This window comes from Rousettus aegyptiacus, unplaced genomic scaffold (genome assembly GCF_014176215.1).
Source record: "Rousettus aegyptiacus isolate mRouAeg1 unplaced genomic scaffold, mRouAeg1.p scaffold_m13_p_15, whole genome shotgun sequence".
NCBI classification, from domain to species: Eukaryota; Metazoa; Chordata; class Mammalia; order Chiroptera; family Pteropodidae; genus Rousettus; species Rousettus aegyptiacus.
In genome coordinates, this window is record NW_023416290.1 from 58,247,135 (window position 1) to 58,264,966 (window position 17,832).

General features: G+C 62.7%; 1 protein-coding gene across 1 annotated transcript in view; it reads right to left on the reverse strand.

The window, feature by feature from the left end:
* The window catches only part of COL22A1 (collagen type XXII alpha 1 chain), a 156,673-nt gene that overhangs the window by 59,902 nt on the left and 78,939 nt on the right, over positions 1 to 17,832 (reverse strand). The window contains exons 23-28 of the mRNA XM_016164294.2: positions 11,297 to 11,350; positions 5,247 to 5,300; positions 4,527 to 4,580; positions 3,398 to 3,451; positions 2,465 to 2,518; positions 13 to 57 (exon numbers count right to left, since the gene is read on the reverse strand). Coding sequence (XP_016019780.2) covers positions 13 to 57; positions 2,465 to 2,518; positions 3,398 to 3,451; positions 4,527 to 4,580; positions 5,247 to 5,300; positions 11,297 to 11,350 — 315 coding nt within the window. The remainder of the gene's footprint in view (positions 1 to 12; positions 58 to 2,464; positions 2,519 to 3,397; positions 3,452 to 4,526; positions 4,581 to 5,246; positions 5,301 to 11,296; positions 11,351 to 17,832) is intronic.

Sequence of the window (17,832 nt, forward strand, 5' to 3'; positions counted from 1 at the left end):
GAACGCACGGACCTTGTCTCCAGGCCGGCCTGCCAGGCCCTGCTCCCCAATGTCGCCCTGCAGAGAGAGTGAGAGACGCCATCATCTTCCGCTCACGCTTGCAGAGACGGCCGCCGATCTCCAGGTGTCCCCACACACTGCAGCCCCGGGAGGCCGCAGCCCTTGATTCTCAAACATGGGGCACCCGAGCCGCAGGCCGTGGAAACAAGGGTCTCACGTTTCCGGAGAGGGGGCTCCACAGCCCCTCACACTGTGCTCTGCTTCCCCCAAAGGAAAGAACTTCTAGAACCGCCCTGGACAGAGTCTACGGGTTGGATCCTCTCATCCTGAATCTGAACGCAACTCGGAACAGTGAGGGGCCAAAATCCATGACTCCGGGGCCACCACGGCCCTGGGCTTTTTTGCACCCAAACCCCAGCTTGGTCCACTGACGAAGGAGAAGCCGCTGGGACTCCGCACGGTGGACCGCCGCGTCGCAGAGCCCCGTGCGGCGGACGCGGCGACGGCTTCCGAATGCCGCCGGCGGGGACGCGGGGCCCGGGAGGGAGCACAGGTGCACGCAGCCAGTGGGCGCGGCCGCCCCCAGGGACCCCACGGAGTGGGGGGTGAGGAAGAACGGCAGCCTCTGCGGGCGCCACCTTCGGGCCGTCTGGGAAAAGACGCGCTTCGACCGGCCACACACGGCAAGGGGACCTCGGCGCCTACGAGGCCACGGCTTCGCCCCGCGCCGCCACCTCCGGGGCGCGGGGACCAAACACAGCCAGCGAGGCGTTATTATTACAGGCTGGTGGCTCGCGGGTCGTAATAAACATCGTCTGAAAACACGGACGTTGATTCTCAAAACTCGGAGGACCGCGGAGCTCGGAAGCGGCGGGGAGGGCTCGCTGCGCACTGATGGGGAGCGGGAGGGCCGGGTCCCAGGCCCGGGGAGCAGGAGGCCTCCTGGGGGACACGCTCTCCACGCCCGAGCCACTTGGCCATGCGGGGACGGCGTGGCCACCTGGCTGTCCGGGGACGGCGTGGCTACCACCCAACCTGCGCTTTTATCGTCCTGCTTTCCTCTGGTCTGAAGAACGATCGCGTTATGAGGCAGGGACGGGCCCCCGGACCTGCCCGTCAGCCCTGGCCTGCCCGCCCACCGTGCGGAGTCCAGGCCCCCGCTGTGCCCTTGCTGGGCTGACACGTCACCCGCCTCCGTCCAGTGAGCCCTCCCTGAGCACCGGCAAGGGCGGACGGAGGCTGGGAGCGGGTAGGGAGCGGCCCAGACCACGTCAGAGCCCTTAGCTCGTCAGCAGCCCAGCAGAGTGGGGAGCACGGTGGGGGGGGGGGGCTCCCCGTGCAGCCGCCTGTGTGGGCACCGGGTCCCCGAGGGCCACCAGTGCACGTACGTGCCGGCTCCCCCAACACACCACACCCCGACACACACACATAGATCACACACACACACACACATACAAATCACACACATCACACACACATCGCACACATACACACACACAAATCACACACATCACACACACACACATCACACATACACACAAATCACACACACACATAAATCACACACACATAAATCACACACACACACATAAATCACACACACACACATAAATCTCACACACACACACACACATAGATCACACACATCACACACATACACATCACACACACACAAATCACACACACACACACACACACATAAATCACACACATCACACACACACACATCACACATACACACAAATCACACACACACATAAATCACACACACACATAAATCACACACACACACATAAACACACACACACACATACACACACACGGTCCAGCGCTCTCTTCTCTCACTGCGCTCTGAGCCCTGGCCACACCTGAGACATCGTGCTCAGGGCCTTGAGACAGGAGGAGACCCCGCAGTCCGCCGGGAGGCCTGCAGCAAAGCGGAGCTTCCTGGGTGGAGCCAGGGCACTGGGGGACGGCCACCCGGGGACGGCCACGCAGAGCCAGCACCTGAGGTCCCCAGAGCCACGGGCGGGGCCCCCTCCTCTGCCTCCCCCTCAGGTGCCCTGTGACTCTGTCCCTGCAGCCGGCCCCTGCCTTCAGGCTTCCTACAGGAGCCGCCAGCCTTGGGGACAGTGGCGGGAGGGCCAAGCTCCAGGGGAGGGACGAGGGGGGGCACACGGGCGGGGGGAATAAGGGAGGGAAAGGGGGAGAGGGGAGGGAGGCGGACGGGCCCCTGCTCCGCTCAGCGGCCCACGCGCCCCCTGGCTCCCCTGCCCCGGAGGCGCAGTGACTCTCCAGTGCCATTCCCGCGACGCCCCACCACCCCTGCCGGGGCCCCTCTCCCCCCCAGGCAGCCCCTTTCCGAGGCCCCCGGCCCCCACTCGTCCCCTGCGACTCCAGCTGACGCCGACCGCCCCAAACACCCCCCGCAAAGACGCGCGACGGGGGGGCGGCGGGTCCCTACCCGAAGGCCAGGCTTCCCGGGCGGCCCGTCGTCCCCTCTGCCTCCCGGCTCTCCCTGTAAGGAACGCAGAGTCAGGTCAGCGGGGGCGCCGGCGGGAGGGCACGAGGGCCGCGTGGCCTTGGGCGGCCTGGGCGCCTGTCATTCCGCGTGGCCGCGGCGACCAAATCGGCATCCCGTACCGCCTCCGAGGCTCCGCGGTTGACGATGCTTCCTTTGACTTATTTTATGAAAACGTCACTGAGTAGAAATGACACCCCTCTCTGCTGAGAGGTGTGAATATGGAAGACGGCCCACAGCGTCTTTAGACCGCACAGGGCCTGGGCAGCCCTAACCCTAAGTCTGGCAAGATACGGGCGAAGGGCGAAGTTAAACCCACACACAGTCTGCATTTCGTCACTAACAACTGAGTTTCTACGTCTGCTTATTGAAAAGGATGATGAATTTCCCCGTAATCTGAAGAGCTCCTTTCGGGGCGGTTGGCCTGGGTACGTGGACTTAACATCTGCTATAAAACAATAAAGTCTGTTAAAACATGTGCGATCGCTCATCTGCAGTGTATAAACTGGGAACCTGCTCCCCAAATTTGACTTTTAACCTCTGATTCTTTGCTTAATGATTCTACTGTAAGCCGCCCCAGCAGAATATTTCTAAAATTAAAGTCTCTTATTACGTAAGAGTCACCGAAAGTTTTTCCTCCTTGCGAATAAAATAAACACGTTTCTAACAGATTGATTTTAAAGGCCAAGGCTCCCAAACCCTTCCCCAGCTACCTAAGAAGAAAGAGACCTGGCCGCGCCTGCCTTTGTAACCCAGACACTCTGCGTCCTGATCCAGGGCTTTGCAGGCAAGTTCTTCTAGAGCCCCCGACAGCCGGAATTCCCTCTTGTCTGTGTTTTGGGCTCCCAAGCCTGCGTAGCCCGTGAGGATACCAACCTTTGGTCCCGGCAGGCCTGGGGGTCCATACAGCCCGTCCTTCCCTGGCGGGCCCTGGGCCAAGAGGGAGAAAAACAGACAAGGATGAGAGGCGTGCTGTGGGTGGCTCCACGCCAGGGCCTCCCCGCCAGGAGCCAACTCTGCAGCTGGCGGCCAGCGGTGCCGGGCTCCCCGGTTCAGCAGAGGCCGCCCTCCCCGCAGCTCGGGGGTCTCCGTGGGCCTGGGCTCTCCGCACCCCTGCTGGACGGTGCCCTGGACATGCCTGGTGGCAGCAGGGGCAGGACGGCCACCGAGCCGGGCTCCACCTCTACCTCGTTTCCACAAGGCCCCGGGAGCGTGGAGCCGCCCGGCCCCGCCCCTGTCCCCCAGCTCCCACTCCCTCCGTCCCCTCTGCCGCCCTCCCTCATCACCCTCCTCAGCCGCACACGGCGGCCTGGGCCTGGGGTTCGGCAGGAATCCAGCCCGCCCCTCACTCCAGCGATGGCGCTGACCAGCTGCGCGTCCACTGCCCCATCCCAGAGCCTTCTCCATCCCCGTCCTCGGGACGTGGACGGGTGTCACTGCAGCTGGGTGCACGGGACGGGACACGAGCCGAGTGACTCGCTCGAGGTCCCGCGGCCAGTAACGGGGACCCACAGGCCTCGGCTGCACCCCCACTCCTTCCACTCCCCCAGAGGCACCTCTCTTCTGCTTCTCTGTGCCTTAAGTGACAGCTGCCCTGTGACAGACACAGGGAAATCCTCGCCCCGCAAACAACGGCTCACACGCTCCTGCTTTGGCAGAGGTGAGTGCTCTCCGAAAGTTGTGATTTTTTTAATGAACCCAGTAATTCTGTGCAGAGAGCTGCTGCCACCGGTGTAGGACGCATATTGTCCTGTGCCCCTGGCCTGGGCTGGTGGCCAGGAGAAGGAGCGTCCCCTCACCCCAGCAGGGGTCTGGGCGCAAGGCCCTGAAGGGTGGGGGCAGGGCGCGTTTAGGGTCACGATCACGGCAGCACACTAAAGCCAGGGCGGTGCATCAGACCCTCAGGGCCGTGAGCCGCTGCAGCCCTGGCTGGAAGGGCCTGGCCGTGCGGACACAGAGCACTGGGCGACAGGGGACAGGGAGGGGCCGACGCCAGGACACTCACCGCCTGCCCGGGCGGCCCCGGCTTTCCGGGGAAGCCGATCTCTCCAGGCAAACCCTGCAAAGGGGACAGGCAGGACTGTCAGTGTGGCCCCTCGCAGGTCCTTCCTCCCGCCGCCTTTCCTGGCCCAGGCCTGGGCCTCTGGCTCTGCCGAGGGCTCCCGGGGCCGGGGGGTGTAGCCTGGGGGACATCTGGCTGTGTTCAGTGCAGGCCACCGTGAGAGGTGGGGCTGTCTGCCACACCTCCAAAGCTGCACGTCCAGGGCTCATCCAGTCTGCAGTCAGGGCCACCTTTACACTCTTCCCTGGTGGGGCAGGCAGACCCCGCCCCGTGGGGAATGACTGCCCGTCTCCCCGCCCCTCCCCTTCGGCCTCGGGCAGACCATGCCTAGCTGCCCCTGAGGTGGGGGAGGCCTGCCCTGGCCCTCCGCTGCCTCAGAGCAACTCACGAACCCCTGAAAGGCGCCAGAACGGACGGCCCCCGACTAACATGCCTCCCTCATGTGTCTAGAGCAGCCAGCCAGCCAACATGCCACGTGAGCCCAGCAACACTTCTCATCTAAGGGGCTCACGGGCCGGAGAGCCCAGAGGCCTGGGGCGGCTGCGGCCGGGGTCCTCGTTTATGCTCTGGCCTCGGACGAAGCGCGAACAGCTGGTGATGTCCCCACAGGCCCCGCAACAGCCACGTAAGTGCCCGGTGGGAGGAGAGCAAAGCCGGTCTTACCGGGGGGCCTCCGGGTCCAGGGGCGCCCGGCACGCCAGGTGGTCCTGGGGGGCCCTGCAGAGAAAGCACAGAGCGGGTCACGGACGCACGGAGCAGCCTCCCGGTGGCACTGTCCTTCCGGAACGGAGGGGAGGCCACAGGGACCGGCGGGGCTTTGGCTTTGTTTGTGACGCCTTTTGTTTTAAGCAGGAAAAGAACGAAAGGGAAAAGATGCGAAGGGCAATTTATAAAACGTTACCACGTGTCACATCTGGGCAACGGGAACGGGACTGTTACGCTGTCTCTCCTGCTGTGTCTTGAGCTATGTGAGCCTCTAAGATTCCATGTTTGTGTGTGTGTACGCGTGCGTACATGTGTGTGCATGTGCGTGTGTGTGTGCGCGTGTGTGCATGTGTGTGCATGTGCGTGTGTGCATGTGTGTGTGCATGTGCGTGTGTGTGCGTGTGTGCGTGCATGCGTGCGTGTGTCAGCGTGCACACACGCAGCGGGCTGGCCCATCTCTCCAAGGTCCTCTAGCACAGCAGCGCCCAAACATTAACCTGGGGGAAGAACCGAGCCCCTCCCCCGCCCCAGGCCAGGCAAGACCCCTGCGCCTCTGCACCTCCGGCCCAGTCTGCTCAGCTCTCCCCAGATCCGATGACCCCCTCCCTCCCTCGGCTCCCTCCTCAGACGTCTGCACCTCTGAAACTGTCCCCGGTTCCCCAGAAGGCACGGACCCTCCCTCCGCCATGCTCGAGGCCCGTGGGACCGTGTTCCTCTGCATCTCGGCTGGCGACGACCCCAGGGCCCCGCATACAGCCGCGCTCCAGGGCCCGGACTGAACTGAGCAGAAAGCCGGGCACGCAGAGCCCACCACCACGTCGCCACGAGAGGGCGACAGACTCTAGGAAATGCTTGAGGCCGCCGCGTGCGAGGACAGTTCCGTCTTCTCCCTCTGGGGGCCCCCGTGAGCCGACCCTCGGCGCAAAGCGGGGCCGCTCGCTGAACGTGACTGCTTGGTGGGATCTGGACCCAGCTTTCTCTGCAGCTCGCTCAGTCCTGGGGGGTCCGTGGGGGCAGCAGCTACCTTCGTTGGGAGGTGTGTGCTTGGGGCTAGAGCACGGAGGAGCCCGGCAGAGCTGCACGGCGGCCTGGGCTGGTCCCCCACAATGCGAGGGCAGGGGGACGGCCCCGCAGACGCCCCGGCCTCCACTGTCACCCAGCCGTGCCCCACCCCCGCGCTGCCCCCACGTAGCTCTGCTCACCTCTCGGGGCAAAGCAACAGCCACGCGGGGCACGCAGGACCTGCCCTCAGAGGCCGAGTCTGGGAGACCTGCTTGTCCTGCACGGTGACCGCGGAGGTCCTCACGGCACCCCCAGCCCCAGAGCTCACCCGCGGCCCCCTCCCACCCCGGGCAGCGCGCTCCTCGCTAGGGACTCGGGTGCAGCTCCTCACCCTCCCTCCTCACGCTGCCAGGGATGCCCGTGGCCCCCGAATGTCCTGCGCTGTTGCAAAGTGGCTGTTACCGGGAGCCGGCCCCCTGGCCAGCTCGTCACCTCGACCTCGCCTCCCCTTCCTCCTTCTCCTCTTGCAAAGCCCCCCGCAGGCCGCTGCTGCTGTTTGCTTGTTCCAGCAGACAGAGCTAAGTCATCGCCTACCAGAAACGAAACCTCCCTATCTGACAATAACGGAAACGAGGCCCAGACAGTGTCAGGGCCCCTCCCGAGGTCACAGGGCCATCCTGTCCAGTGTATCCTGGTCAGCTGGGCTCCTGCAGAATCACCTGGAGAGTGTGCAGTAAGTACAGGCACCCGGGCCCCTTGTTTGGTCTCTGAGACACAGCTTGGGACAAGTCCGAGGGGTCGGTGACTTAGGAAACACTCCCCAGGTAATTCCGGAGGGCCACCTGGTCTGGGACTCGCCACCTTGACCATCTCTGTGCGCCAGCCTCACTGCCATCAACGCAGCTAATACGACAAGCACAGGATGCAAGGGCCCCGCGAAGGAAGGACCAGAATACAGAGGCAGAAGGTGAGGGTGAGGGGCGCGGCCCCTCCGGCCAGCGTCCACGCTGACCCCGTTGGGGGGGCACCCATTTTACAGGCGAGGAGCTGGAACTTGGAGGAAAATGAACCGACACTAGTCAGAGCCGGCGTGCACGGGGTCCCCGACCCCCACCTTCCGACCCGCCCACGACTCCGCCCTGTGCGCATCTGCACAGATGGGGACCCGGGACGCAGCCCCTCCTGCCACAGCCCCTCCCCCTGAACAGCGCTCTCCTCGAAGGCCGTGTGTGTAGTAAGTGGTACGGGGTCCCGGGGCTCCGCGGGGGCTGGAGGATGTCGGGGTCCCCCTCCATGGCCTGCAGCACCTGGCTGGGTGCTCTGCGCACAGTCGGGGGCTAGTAACTGTGCACCGGTCCGTGGCTGCGAGCTCAGGGAGGAGAGCGAACCCCCAGGGCGATTAACCCCACGCGCGGCACCCACTTCCGAACAGCGGGAGAAGCCGGGAGCATGTGGCCCCAGCGCTCAGGGCTCCGGACACTGCTTCCGGTGGGGGCCGCACGGAGGGGGCGAGCCCTCGCCTCCAGCCTCCTTTCCAACGCACGGGGAGCGTCTTGCAAATCCCGGTAAGAAACCCGTGGAGGCGTCATCAGTCAGGACGCGACCGCAGCCAGCCTGCCGTCTGGTGCTCTCCGGACCCTGCCGGCCACGCAGAGACAGGCAGAGGTGGCAGCAGCTCTGCCCGGAGTGGCCGCTGGGCCTCGGAAAGTTCTGACAGGCTCCTCTCTCCAGGCTGCGACCAGCCCCCTCCAGGCGGCCAGACACCGCGTGCAGAACAGAGTGGCCCGTTCTGGTGCCGCTCGGTGCTTCTGGCACAGCCTCGGGCAGCCACGGGACGGGAGCAGCGCCTGAGGGGACCGGGACCCCTCCCGGGTAAGCAGGACTCAGTGTCGGAGGCGGGGCTGAGTCCCAGGCTGGGTTCTGGGTGGGGACTGCAGCAGGAGGAGCCCACCTGGAGGAGATGCGCACACCAGTGGTCCCCCCGGGGAATGCAGTGTGGGGTGGGTGAGCTGCAGGGGTCCGTGCTGGGGGCCGAGGTCTGCGCATCGCAGCCCACGGAGGACACCTGGCCGGGGCCCTGCGCGAGCCCACGAGACAGGCCCACGGGAGCCCTCGCGTCCTGCCCTGAACAATGCACGGGGCGGACGGTGTAAGAACTTGGCCCGCTGAGTGAGTGTTACGGAACCCCAGCCCAGGCCGGGCCTGCAGGGCGCCCTCCAGACGGGTGCTGAGTCATGAAGTGCCACTTCCAAGAAGACTAGTCACTTCATTTCTTCAGGGAGCTAGGGCAGCAGCTTATGCCTTTGAGCTTCACAGGGTTCTGACCGAGGACAAAATTCCCTGTCTGTTTTAGCATCTGAATGAAAGATGATCAATCAGAAGGTTACCTTAGACTAAGGTAACTAACTATCTATCTGACCGTTAAAAACCGCATTAGTGGTAGGAATGACGGCTTTGGCTTAAGGTGGCCTGGGTCAAGTGCTGGGTCACCTCATGCCACTGAAGGGACTTGGGCCCTGGGCGTCACCTCTCAGCGCCTCAGGCTGCCCAACTATAATGAAAGGTGGGGGCCCCTCCCTCATCACTGCAGCCGGCGTTAGTGAAGGGGTGTAAACCAGCCCGCCACACAGGCAGCTTCCACGAGTGTGACTTCACGCTCCCCTCTTCCTGTCATTAATAAACGTATCTGAATAACCAATCAATCTAATTATTGAGTGACGAATTAGTCAATAGATCTAAATGTTAGCAACAAAAAATGATTGTTTTATTACTAATGAAAACAGCCAAGTAATGGCTTTACTCGTTAATTACCCAGTCTGACTATTAATGAAATGACATTTGATCCAATTTGACACTAACCAAACAGCTCTTTACTGTGATTAGTAATTACAATGATGCATGAATAACTAATCAAAATAATTATCATTAATTAAGGCACGGCAAATATTTATTCTTAATAGCCACCTCGTTCCAACCGGGGTCGAGTAAGAAAGCCGTGTAGAGCATGAAGTGCAGGAAACCGGTCACCTGGGGAGACGGACGGGGCAGTCACCGTCCCTGTGTGGCTCCTGCCGTGTTTTGGGGGAGCTGTTTCTGATCTGCACGCTCTCCCCTCGGACTGCGGCTCCCGGGCCGGAACCGTGATAGCCTGCCCCCCCAACCCGGCTTCTGCGGAGAGGTCCACGCCCGTCCAGCCCTTGGGGCCAGCCCCTCGCCCGGCCGCATTGCCACCAACGCAGAGGGATCCGACCCAGGGTGCCGGGCAGGACGCACGATAAACCGCGTCTCGCCTGGTCCGGAACCACTGAGTCCCTGAACGCGTCGGGGTGCCCTATTTCTGGCCAGATCCCCGCCATTGCAAGTCTGAGCATATACTTACATTTACAGCGTCCAGCTCAGTATCTGGCATTGGGTGAGTGAAAATGATTTCATCATTTTAAATTAAAAAAATGAAATGTATTTTACAAGGGAGCAAACAAAGCGTTCTGCAGGAAAAAAGCAGAACAGAGCAAAACTGTAGCTTAAGGTGATGTGATGGAGCTGCCGGTATGGGGAAGTGTTAAAAAACAAACAAAAAAACCCACGAGCTTAGCTCACTGGAAAGCAAAGTAATAAAACAAACGCAAAAAGCGCCTTATTCTTCCCCGTTGCCATCAGGACGCCTCGGTGAACGCGGACCCTCGGAGGCTCGCCCCTCGCTCCCTCCGGCCCCAACTGTGCGCTGTGGAAACGAAGCCTGAGCCGAGGGGCCGGGCGCTCACGTGCGGCCAGCCTGGAGGCTCGGCTGGCAGCGAGGCCGCCGCTGCGCACGGCGTGGGGACGGAGGCGTCCAGCAGCAGGTGGGCACCACAGCCGGTGGCCTGGCTGCGGCTCGGGCCAGACCGAGGCGCCCCCCGGCCTGCCGCCACTCCCTCTGGAGAACAGGGCGGCCGCCCCGCCTGTGCTCACTGTGCTGGGGACCTTGGCGCCTGGCCCCGGCCCTGGCCTTCCTTCGACCTGTGCGACCGCCTCCCTCCCCATTTTTGTGATCATTGTAAACAAGCGATGAGATTGAGGTTCGGAAGGTTAAGCATCAAGTTCGAGGTGCGCCGGCCTGCGGGCGGGGGCTGGGCAGGGCTGCACACTGCTCCCCTCACCCGCGTCCCGCCCCGGAGCCCACTGGTCCCCAGGAGGCCGGGGCCGGGGCGTGGGGTGAGCCGCGATGCAGGAGGAGGGGAGAACGACAGGAAGGCTGATGGCCAGGCCCCCGCTAAGGTGGGGGGCCCCACAGACACAGCACTCACAATCCGGGGGACGAGGAGGCCTCGAAGTGGGGGCACGCACCCCGCCATGCACAAAACAGGTAGACTGAGGCCTGGAGAGGGAGGGGGCTCGGCCCGCGGCGCGGCGTGGTAGGAGCCGGACTGCCCGGGTGCGGGGCGGCCCGCCTCATCGTTCTGCCCCCGTGGCCAGGCCCCTTCCGGCGCTAAGCTCCTGTCCAGCCCCCGCGTGGGCCTGTCCACGCCCGCCCGCGCGCTGGGTCCTGCTCCGGCCACGTGTCCCTGCAGAGCCGCGCCCAGGCCGGCAGGACCCTCCTGCCCGCCTCTGCCTGGCGGCTGTCCATCCTCCCTGCCTCTGCCTGATGGCTGTCTGTCCGTCCACCCCGCCTCTGCCTGGCGGCTGTCTGTCCGTCCACCCCGCCTCTGCCTGATGGCTGTCTGTCCGTCCACCCCGCCTCTGCCTGGCGGCTGTCTGTCCGTCCACGGACTCCTGTCCTGGTGCCCCCGCCGCGTACAGCCACCGTGCCCCTTTCTTGTCACACTGGCCGTCCCCCGTCTGCTCTCCAGGAGCGGCAACAACGGCCGTCCCCCAGCGCACGAGCGGGGAGACGGAGCGAGGACCGAGCACCCTTCCTCATGCTTCGACGCGGTGGCCAGCTGGGCCTGCGGCCCACCCGAGAGGGGCCACGGACCCCCCTTCCGCAGAGGAAGCGGCGCCGCCGCGGAGGAGGTAAAGGCGGCACTCACCTGTGGCCCGGGCGGCCCCGCAGCTCCAGACGCACCCGCTTCTCCTTTCTTCCCCTGCGGGCAGAGAAGGGGCACGGTTAGCGGGCGGCGGCGCCCGGGGCGCCCGAACGCACATCCCCTGGACGTTCCGGCCTGCGTTTCTCCCCGCGGTGCACACACACGGTCCCCCGGGGTGCCCTACGGGGGGGACAGCATGGGACTGGGGGGGGAAGGGCAAGCTTCAGGGTTGAGGAGGCTCGACTTTGGATCCTGGCCCTGTTACGACATGATTTTGGTCACATGTGACCCCAAATGCAAAAGGACCAGAAAAGTGCGCCTGAGAAGAATCGTCACGTCCTGTCCTCGGCCACTCCGCTCCTTTCCTCGAAGGCAGCTCATCCCCCCAGACGCTGGTGAACCTTTCCAGAGGCATTTTACGTGTAGGCAAGGGCGTGTGCGTGTGCACACATGCACACGCGCACGCACACACACACACGCGCATACTGCACACACTCAGTTCTCTGCCCCTTTCCATTTTTCCTTTACGAACTGTGGCTTGTCATTCAGTCCATCAATAGCTTTTCCTTCTGCTCACGTGACGATTCGCCCTGGACGCCCCCATGCCGGTGCGGGGGGAGCTGCCACATTCCCCGGCCATGGGGTTTCCACCGCAAGGATGAGCCGCGAGACGTTTCAACAGCATGGTCACCAGGGCTGCTCTGCCGGGCCGTCAGAGCCCCTTCTGCCGGCACCGCCCCGGCCCGGGGTCGCAGGGCTGGGCTGGGCTCGGGGGAAAGGTCCCTGGAGGAGCCTCGGGTCCCGCCCGCCCGACCGTCTCCCCAGTCCCGTCAGTGAGAGAGAGTCGGCCACATTTTCCTCCGCATTCGCCCAAGTGCTCAGCTCTGCTCTGTGCCAGGCCCCGGGGGCACAGCAGGCCTGGGCCGTGGTCTCTGCCTGAAGGGACTCGATTTTCCAGAAAGGCCGACGTGAGCGGATCAAGCACAACGTGCTGAAACCCACGGGACGGAAGCCCGTGCCCGGGGCTCCGGGGCCCTCGGGCCTGCCCGCAGGTCTCAGGAGGACTTCCCGGAGGAGGCGGCACTGAGGCAGCGTGGGACTAAGGAACGAAAGCTTCCCCGTGGGACGGAGCAGGGAGCAGAGCAGGCAAGTGCTCAGAGGGGGTGCGCCGGTGCCCCTGCCCTGCACGGTCCAGTCACCCCCCGAGGGTCCCAGCGCTCTGCACGTCCCTGCCGGTCTCGGGGTCTGACGTAACACGGGGTCTGACATAACGGCGTCACTAATGCTCCAGGAACACCTCCAACGGTAAGGAAGCCTGAAGCAGGCCGGGAGTCCAGAGGCGGTCGCACACCCGGAAAGCCAAAACCACCGATCCAGAGAAGGAGCCACGAGGCCGGCAGGAGAGGTGCAGAGGGGGAGAGATGCCCCTGGCAAGCGAACATCCCACGTGTCAGGTTTTCAGCAAGAGGGCAGCAGGAGCCCAGGGGGAGAAAAGCGTGAGAAGGCGTGATCACGGCAGCGTGACAGGCAGCCTCTCCACAAGGCAGACTCCTTCACGGGTCGCCCCGAGGGGGCCCGCCCGGAGGACATCAGGGTATCGCCGCCGCCAGCTCCGCACCTGTGCGCACACCTCCTGCACCCACGGCGCCCGGAGCCGCACCCGGCGTGGGCTCTCCCTCACCACAGCTTGGGGCGGCCCCTGCGCACACGCCCAGCCCCGGCCCTGCGCTGTTCTGGGCCACCTCGCACTGGCAGGCGATGCTTCCTGAAGCCGAGAGCAGCCCCGACCGAGGGCCTCCACCTCTGAAACAGTCGCAGGCTCCTGTGTCTGAACGACAGACCCTCCGAGCGGCTCCACTGGCCGCTGCTCACCCTGTGGCTCCAACGCGCCTTTCCTGCCCGGCGTCCCGTGCCCGAGCTCTCGGCCCCGGAGCAGCAGCTCAGACGGGCTGCACGGCTTGGCCCCAAAGGCCCCCTCAGGACTTTCGGCCTCTGCAAATCTGCCCACACTGCTGCCTCCAACTGTAAGACCCTCACTCCATCTCAACTTGTCAAAATCACAACTGGGTCCACTGCCACCTCTTCCAGGAAGGCCCAGCGATAACGAGAAATAACGGCAAGATAGGACAGAAACACGTTTGAGAGACAAACTTCCCAGTGCTACCCGAGAGCTAAGGAGCTAGAACTGGCGGGGGTGGGTACACAGCTCGCAGGGATCCTTACGGGCACCTGGCCACTCGCTGGAGTCGAAGGGACCTGCCACGCGCCCCTTCCCCAGCCCCTCCCTCCACCGTTCTGTAAGGCAAGGCGTCCTAGACCGAAGGTAGATGGGGGTGGGGAGGGGGACTTGCTGGGTCCTAAGTGTCCTCACATGGAAAATTACAATCCTTGTAATTATCTGAAAAGACAATGGTGGGAGAAATAACTCGACATACTTTTAATTTTTATTTTCCAATCAGAGCTGACATCGAATAAGTCGACATTTGAGGAAGCGGTGTATAAAGCATGGCAAAGCATCATGCAAACGTAACAGATAATTACGAGGATGAGGAAGAAGGCGATGGTGACGATCACGGAGAAGAAATGATAACGGCAGGATGCTGGTGCGCGAGAGACCCCGCGCCGAACAGACCTGGCTTCGAAACTGCTTCCTCCCAGCAGTGCCGCGGAGACTGAACAAGCTAATGCCCACAGAGTGCGGGATGTGACGCTCGAGAGTGTATAGTAGCAATGGCGGTGATGGCAATGACAGTGATGATGAGGGTGGCGGTGGCGGTGGCGGTGACGGCGGTGACGGCGGCAGCTTCAGCAGGAGGGGATGGAGCAGGGGTTATGTAACCTCTGCGTTTTGGACCTACGGTTGGTTGCGAGCATTTGAGAAGTGCTGGCCAGGGCGAGTTTTAAAGTAATAAAGAATGATTTCACTAACAATAACCCTCTCCGTCATATTTCTTTTCTTCTCGTTTAAACTGCCACCCAACACAACGTCTGGGGAAGTGTCTGTAACTTATCACGAGGGCAGATACTTCAAGCCCCTCCGAGCGCCAGGATGCTGAGCGGGACGGATATTTCCGACCCTGCCTGCCGCCCACGCAGAAGAGGACAGGCGGTACACTCACAGCGGCATCCCTCCCCGGCCGGGACGAGCGAGGGGCCACGTGAGGGGCCATCAACGGATAAAAGGATTGCTGGTGCAAGTGATTCTAATACGTGCCGTATGGTCTTTTGCTCAGTTCCTGTTCTCCATGCCTCCAAATGTCAAACATGATTATTTTCTACTGGTTAGAGCCGAAACCAGGTGCTGTCCTCATATAAACCCTGGCTCCACGCCACGGAATGAATCAAACGGTAGCCTGTGATCCAAACGATGCCGTTACCATCTGCTGGAGCAGGGACAGGCGAGGGAAAAGGCTCTGGCAGTCGTAAAATAAAGCAAACGCGACCCGGGCTGCCGCCGAGGAAAGACCACCGTGCTCCTCTCCTCGCATCTACGCGGCGTCGCAGCGGACGGGCCCGGAACCGTTCGGCAGCAGGACAGCTCAGCTCAAGGGCAGCGGCCGGGGGTGGAAGCCTCGGGTGCCCAGTGCCTCCCACGGAGCCGCACTGCCACTTACGAAGGGGCCTACACCCCGCCAAGGCGCCCGCCGCAAGGGCTGCTCGCGTCCAGCTTAGAATTCGTGCGTGTGTGTGGACACGTGCCCACGCGTGCACACACGCATGCACACGCACCATGCTAAAGCAAAGACGGTGACGGGTTTGGAGCCAGGCAGACCTCGGGGTTAATCCTCGCCCCACCATGCACAATCCATGCGACGCCGGGTGGTTTGATTTATACCGTTACGTCCTGGCTTCCTCATTTGTAGAAGGGGCTTAAAGCGGCCACGCCTCGCAGGATCCCAGGGACGGTCCCGGGAGCAGCATTCCCCAGCTAAGAGCCTGCTCGGCACTGACCGACTGCATGTCGGTTCCGTCCCCGTACGGACGGATGCTGTTCTACAAATACTACAGCAACGGACACAATCGGTTACCCCTGAGACATCTGGGGGGCGCTCCATTTTTAGGAAGGAGGGGAGCATCTTATTCAACAAGGACACGTCTCCAATTCTCAGTCGATGAGAAAGAGAAGTCAGAAGATAGAAAGAAATGGTCAAAGAAACCCAAAAGAGTGTCACCTTGTGGGGAGGCCTGTGGGAGGAGCGGCGGCAGAGGCCTGGCGGCCTGGAGCAGGCGGGTCGTTCGGCCTTCCTGGGCCCTAAATGTCTCACTGCCAGACTCAGGGACCCCTTCCACCCCGACGACGGCACAGTTCAGGACTCCGCACTCTATGTTAAGTTTAAATGCCCGACGACGTGCACAGGGTTGTCAAGGGCAGCACAGGTAACAGCGCTGACGACGTTATGACAAGAGCTTCGCATGGTGCCAGGTGGGCATTCGACCTGTCGCGGGGACGATTTCGTCAATCACACAAATGTCGAACCACGATGCTGTACGCCTGAAATTAATCTAATGCTAAATGTCGGCTGCAATTGAAAAATTAAAACATTAAAAAAAATAAGTGCCTGGCGACATGAAATTCTCTTAGAGAAATACTTTTCACTCTCTTTTGTCCAGAGGAGGAAAGAAGGCATCCAGGCTGCGTATCTAGAGCGAGGGCGAGGCCAAGGACAGACAGCGACATGGGAGGGCCCACGTTCTCTTCTTTAAAACCGGGCGTCCCCTGCCGGAGGTCAGACCCCAGGTGCCCAGATGCCCGAGACCCGGCGTCCCCTGCCAGAGGTCAGACCGCGGGTGCCCAGACGCCCGAGCCCGTCTCCTCACACCCCCCGACGCGCCCACGGCCCCGCGCGTGAAGCATTCGCTCTCCCACCCTGACGGCGTCAGATGCTCATTAACGCCACTGCGCGGTTATACGTTCTACACGCCCTCGTGTTAGTGCGTGTGTTCTATGCGTGTGTAAAACATCTGTGTTTGACCGGTGCGAGGCACTCTTCTAGGTGCTGCTGGTACAGACGTACAGAATGTCCTCACGGACGTAGCTTCCAGCGGAGAAAACAAAAAACAAACTCTCAGAAGAGGAGACCGTCGGGTAAGTCCCCTACAGCGCATTAAAACGGGCCGGTGTTAGGGCGACAGACAGGCCGTCGGCTTTGGATGACGAGGGACGGCCACATGTTCTTGGGAAAATCAACCCCCGGAGGCTTCCGAGTGCCGGGTGCCTCGGCGGCCTCGAGCGGAGGTTGGTTCCACCGTCCTCGGATGGCACTGCAGCGCCCCCCACTTCTGCTAAGTGACACTGCGCCCTCGTCACACTGCCCACCAGACTCAGCTCAGGCGGCGCAGGACGCGAGGTCCCCAGCTGGCCGCACCCGGCACCTGCCCTACGTCACCTGCCCTCCCGTGCCTCAGGCGGGGCGCCCGCGGGCCCCCTCGGCCTGACGTCCTCCAGCGGGGGGCTGCCCGGCCCCCGAGGCTCGGCGGGCGGGCACGGAGGGCGCCTGGCGCCCCGTCCTCCCCTGTCACTACCCCGCTGTGGGACAGCACAGCTCTCCACATGAACGTGTTTACCTCGCTGGGGATCGCGCTGTCTGCCTGTCGCTAAGCTCTAAAATAAAGGGCCCAGGTCCCTCTCCCTACCCAGCATTTCAGCCTCGACTCTCGATTCCCAGGTCCCTGGGGCTCGTCACTGCCTCTCCTCTTCTCTCGCTGCAGGCTGTGTGTGCGCAGTGACTTTGAGGAGCACTTCAGAGCGAGGTTTCAATTGAAATTGACGAGGAGGAAATGCCAGGTCACCGTGAGGAAAGCGGAGATGCAGCTTTTTGAGTCAGCCATTCCGTCTCGTTTTCCCTGACTCAGCCAGAGGCTGACTGAACAGGAAGCTGCTTCCAGCCCACGCCAACACCAGATCCGCCTCTGCCGCTTCCGCAGGCGCAGCCACTCAGCCAGCAGCACCCGTGGGACGCAGCGCGGCCGAGGCCGGGAAGCCTCAGCGACGCCTGGAGGGCCAGAGGCTCCCGCAGACACGCCTGGTCCTTGTCCTCCATCCCCGAGAGTAAGCAGGACAAGAGTGGCCCCCCTCCGCGCGCCGGCGCACCTCGACGAATGCTCCCACCACCCGCCCGGGGAGCCCCGGCTCGCTGTCCCCTGCTGGACGCTGGGGCAGTGGTGGGCGTGAGCTCTGCCTTTTCCTTGGTGTCCCTACTGTCCGCCGCACCATCTGGCCCGAGAGGGGTGCTCCCCCAGCCCCCGCTCTGGGCCACACCCTACCCCTTTCTGTCCCTGCGGTCACTGCCTAATCGGCCTCCTTCCCCTGCAGTGTGTCCTCAGCACAGTGGCCAGATGGATGCATCTAGAACGTGAGCCAGGCCAGGCTGCTTCTGTGCCCAAAATCCCGCAGTAAGCAAACGGCGCCCAGAAGGGCATGGTTCGGGGAAAATGTGAACACGAGACGAATGCAGGCCGGAACTTTTCGTAGATTTAGGTGGCAGGACAGTGTTACTATGTTACTATTTTCTTTTACATTTCCTTATTTTTTAGAAAGA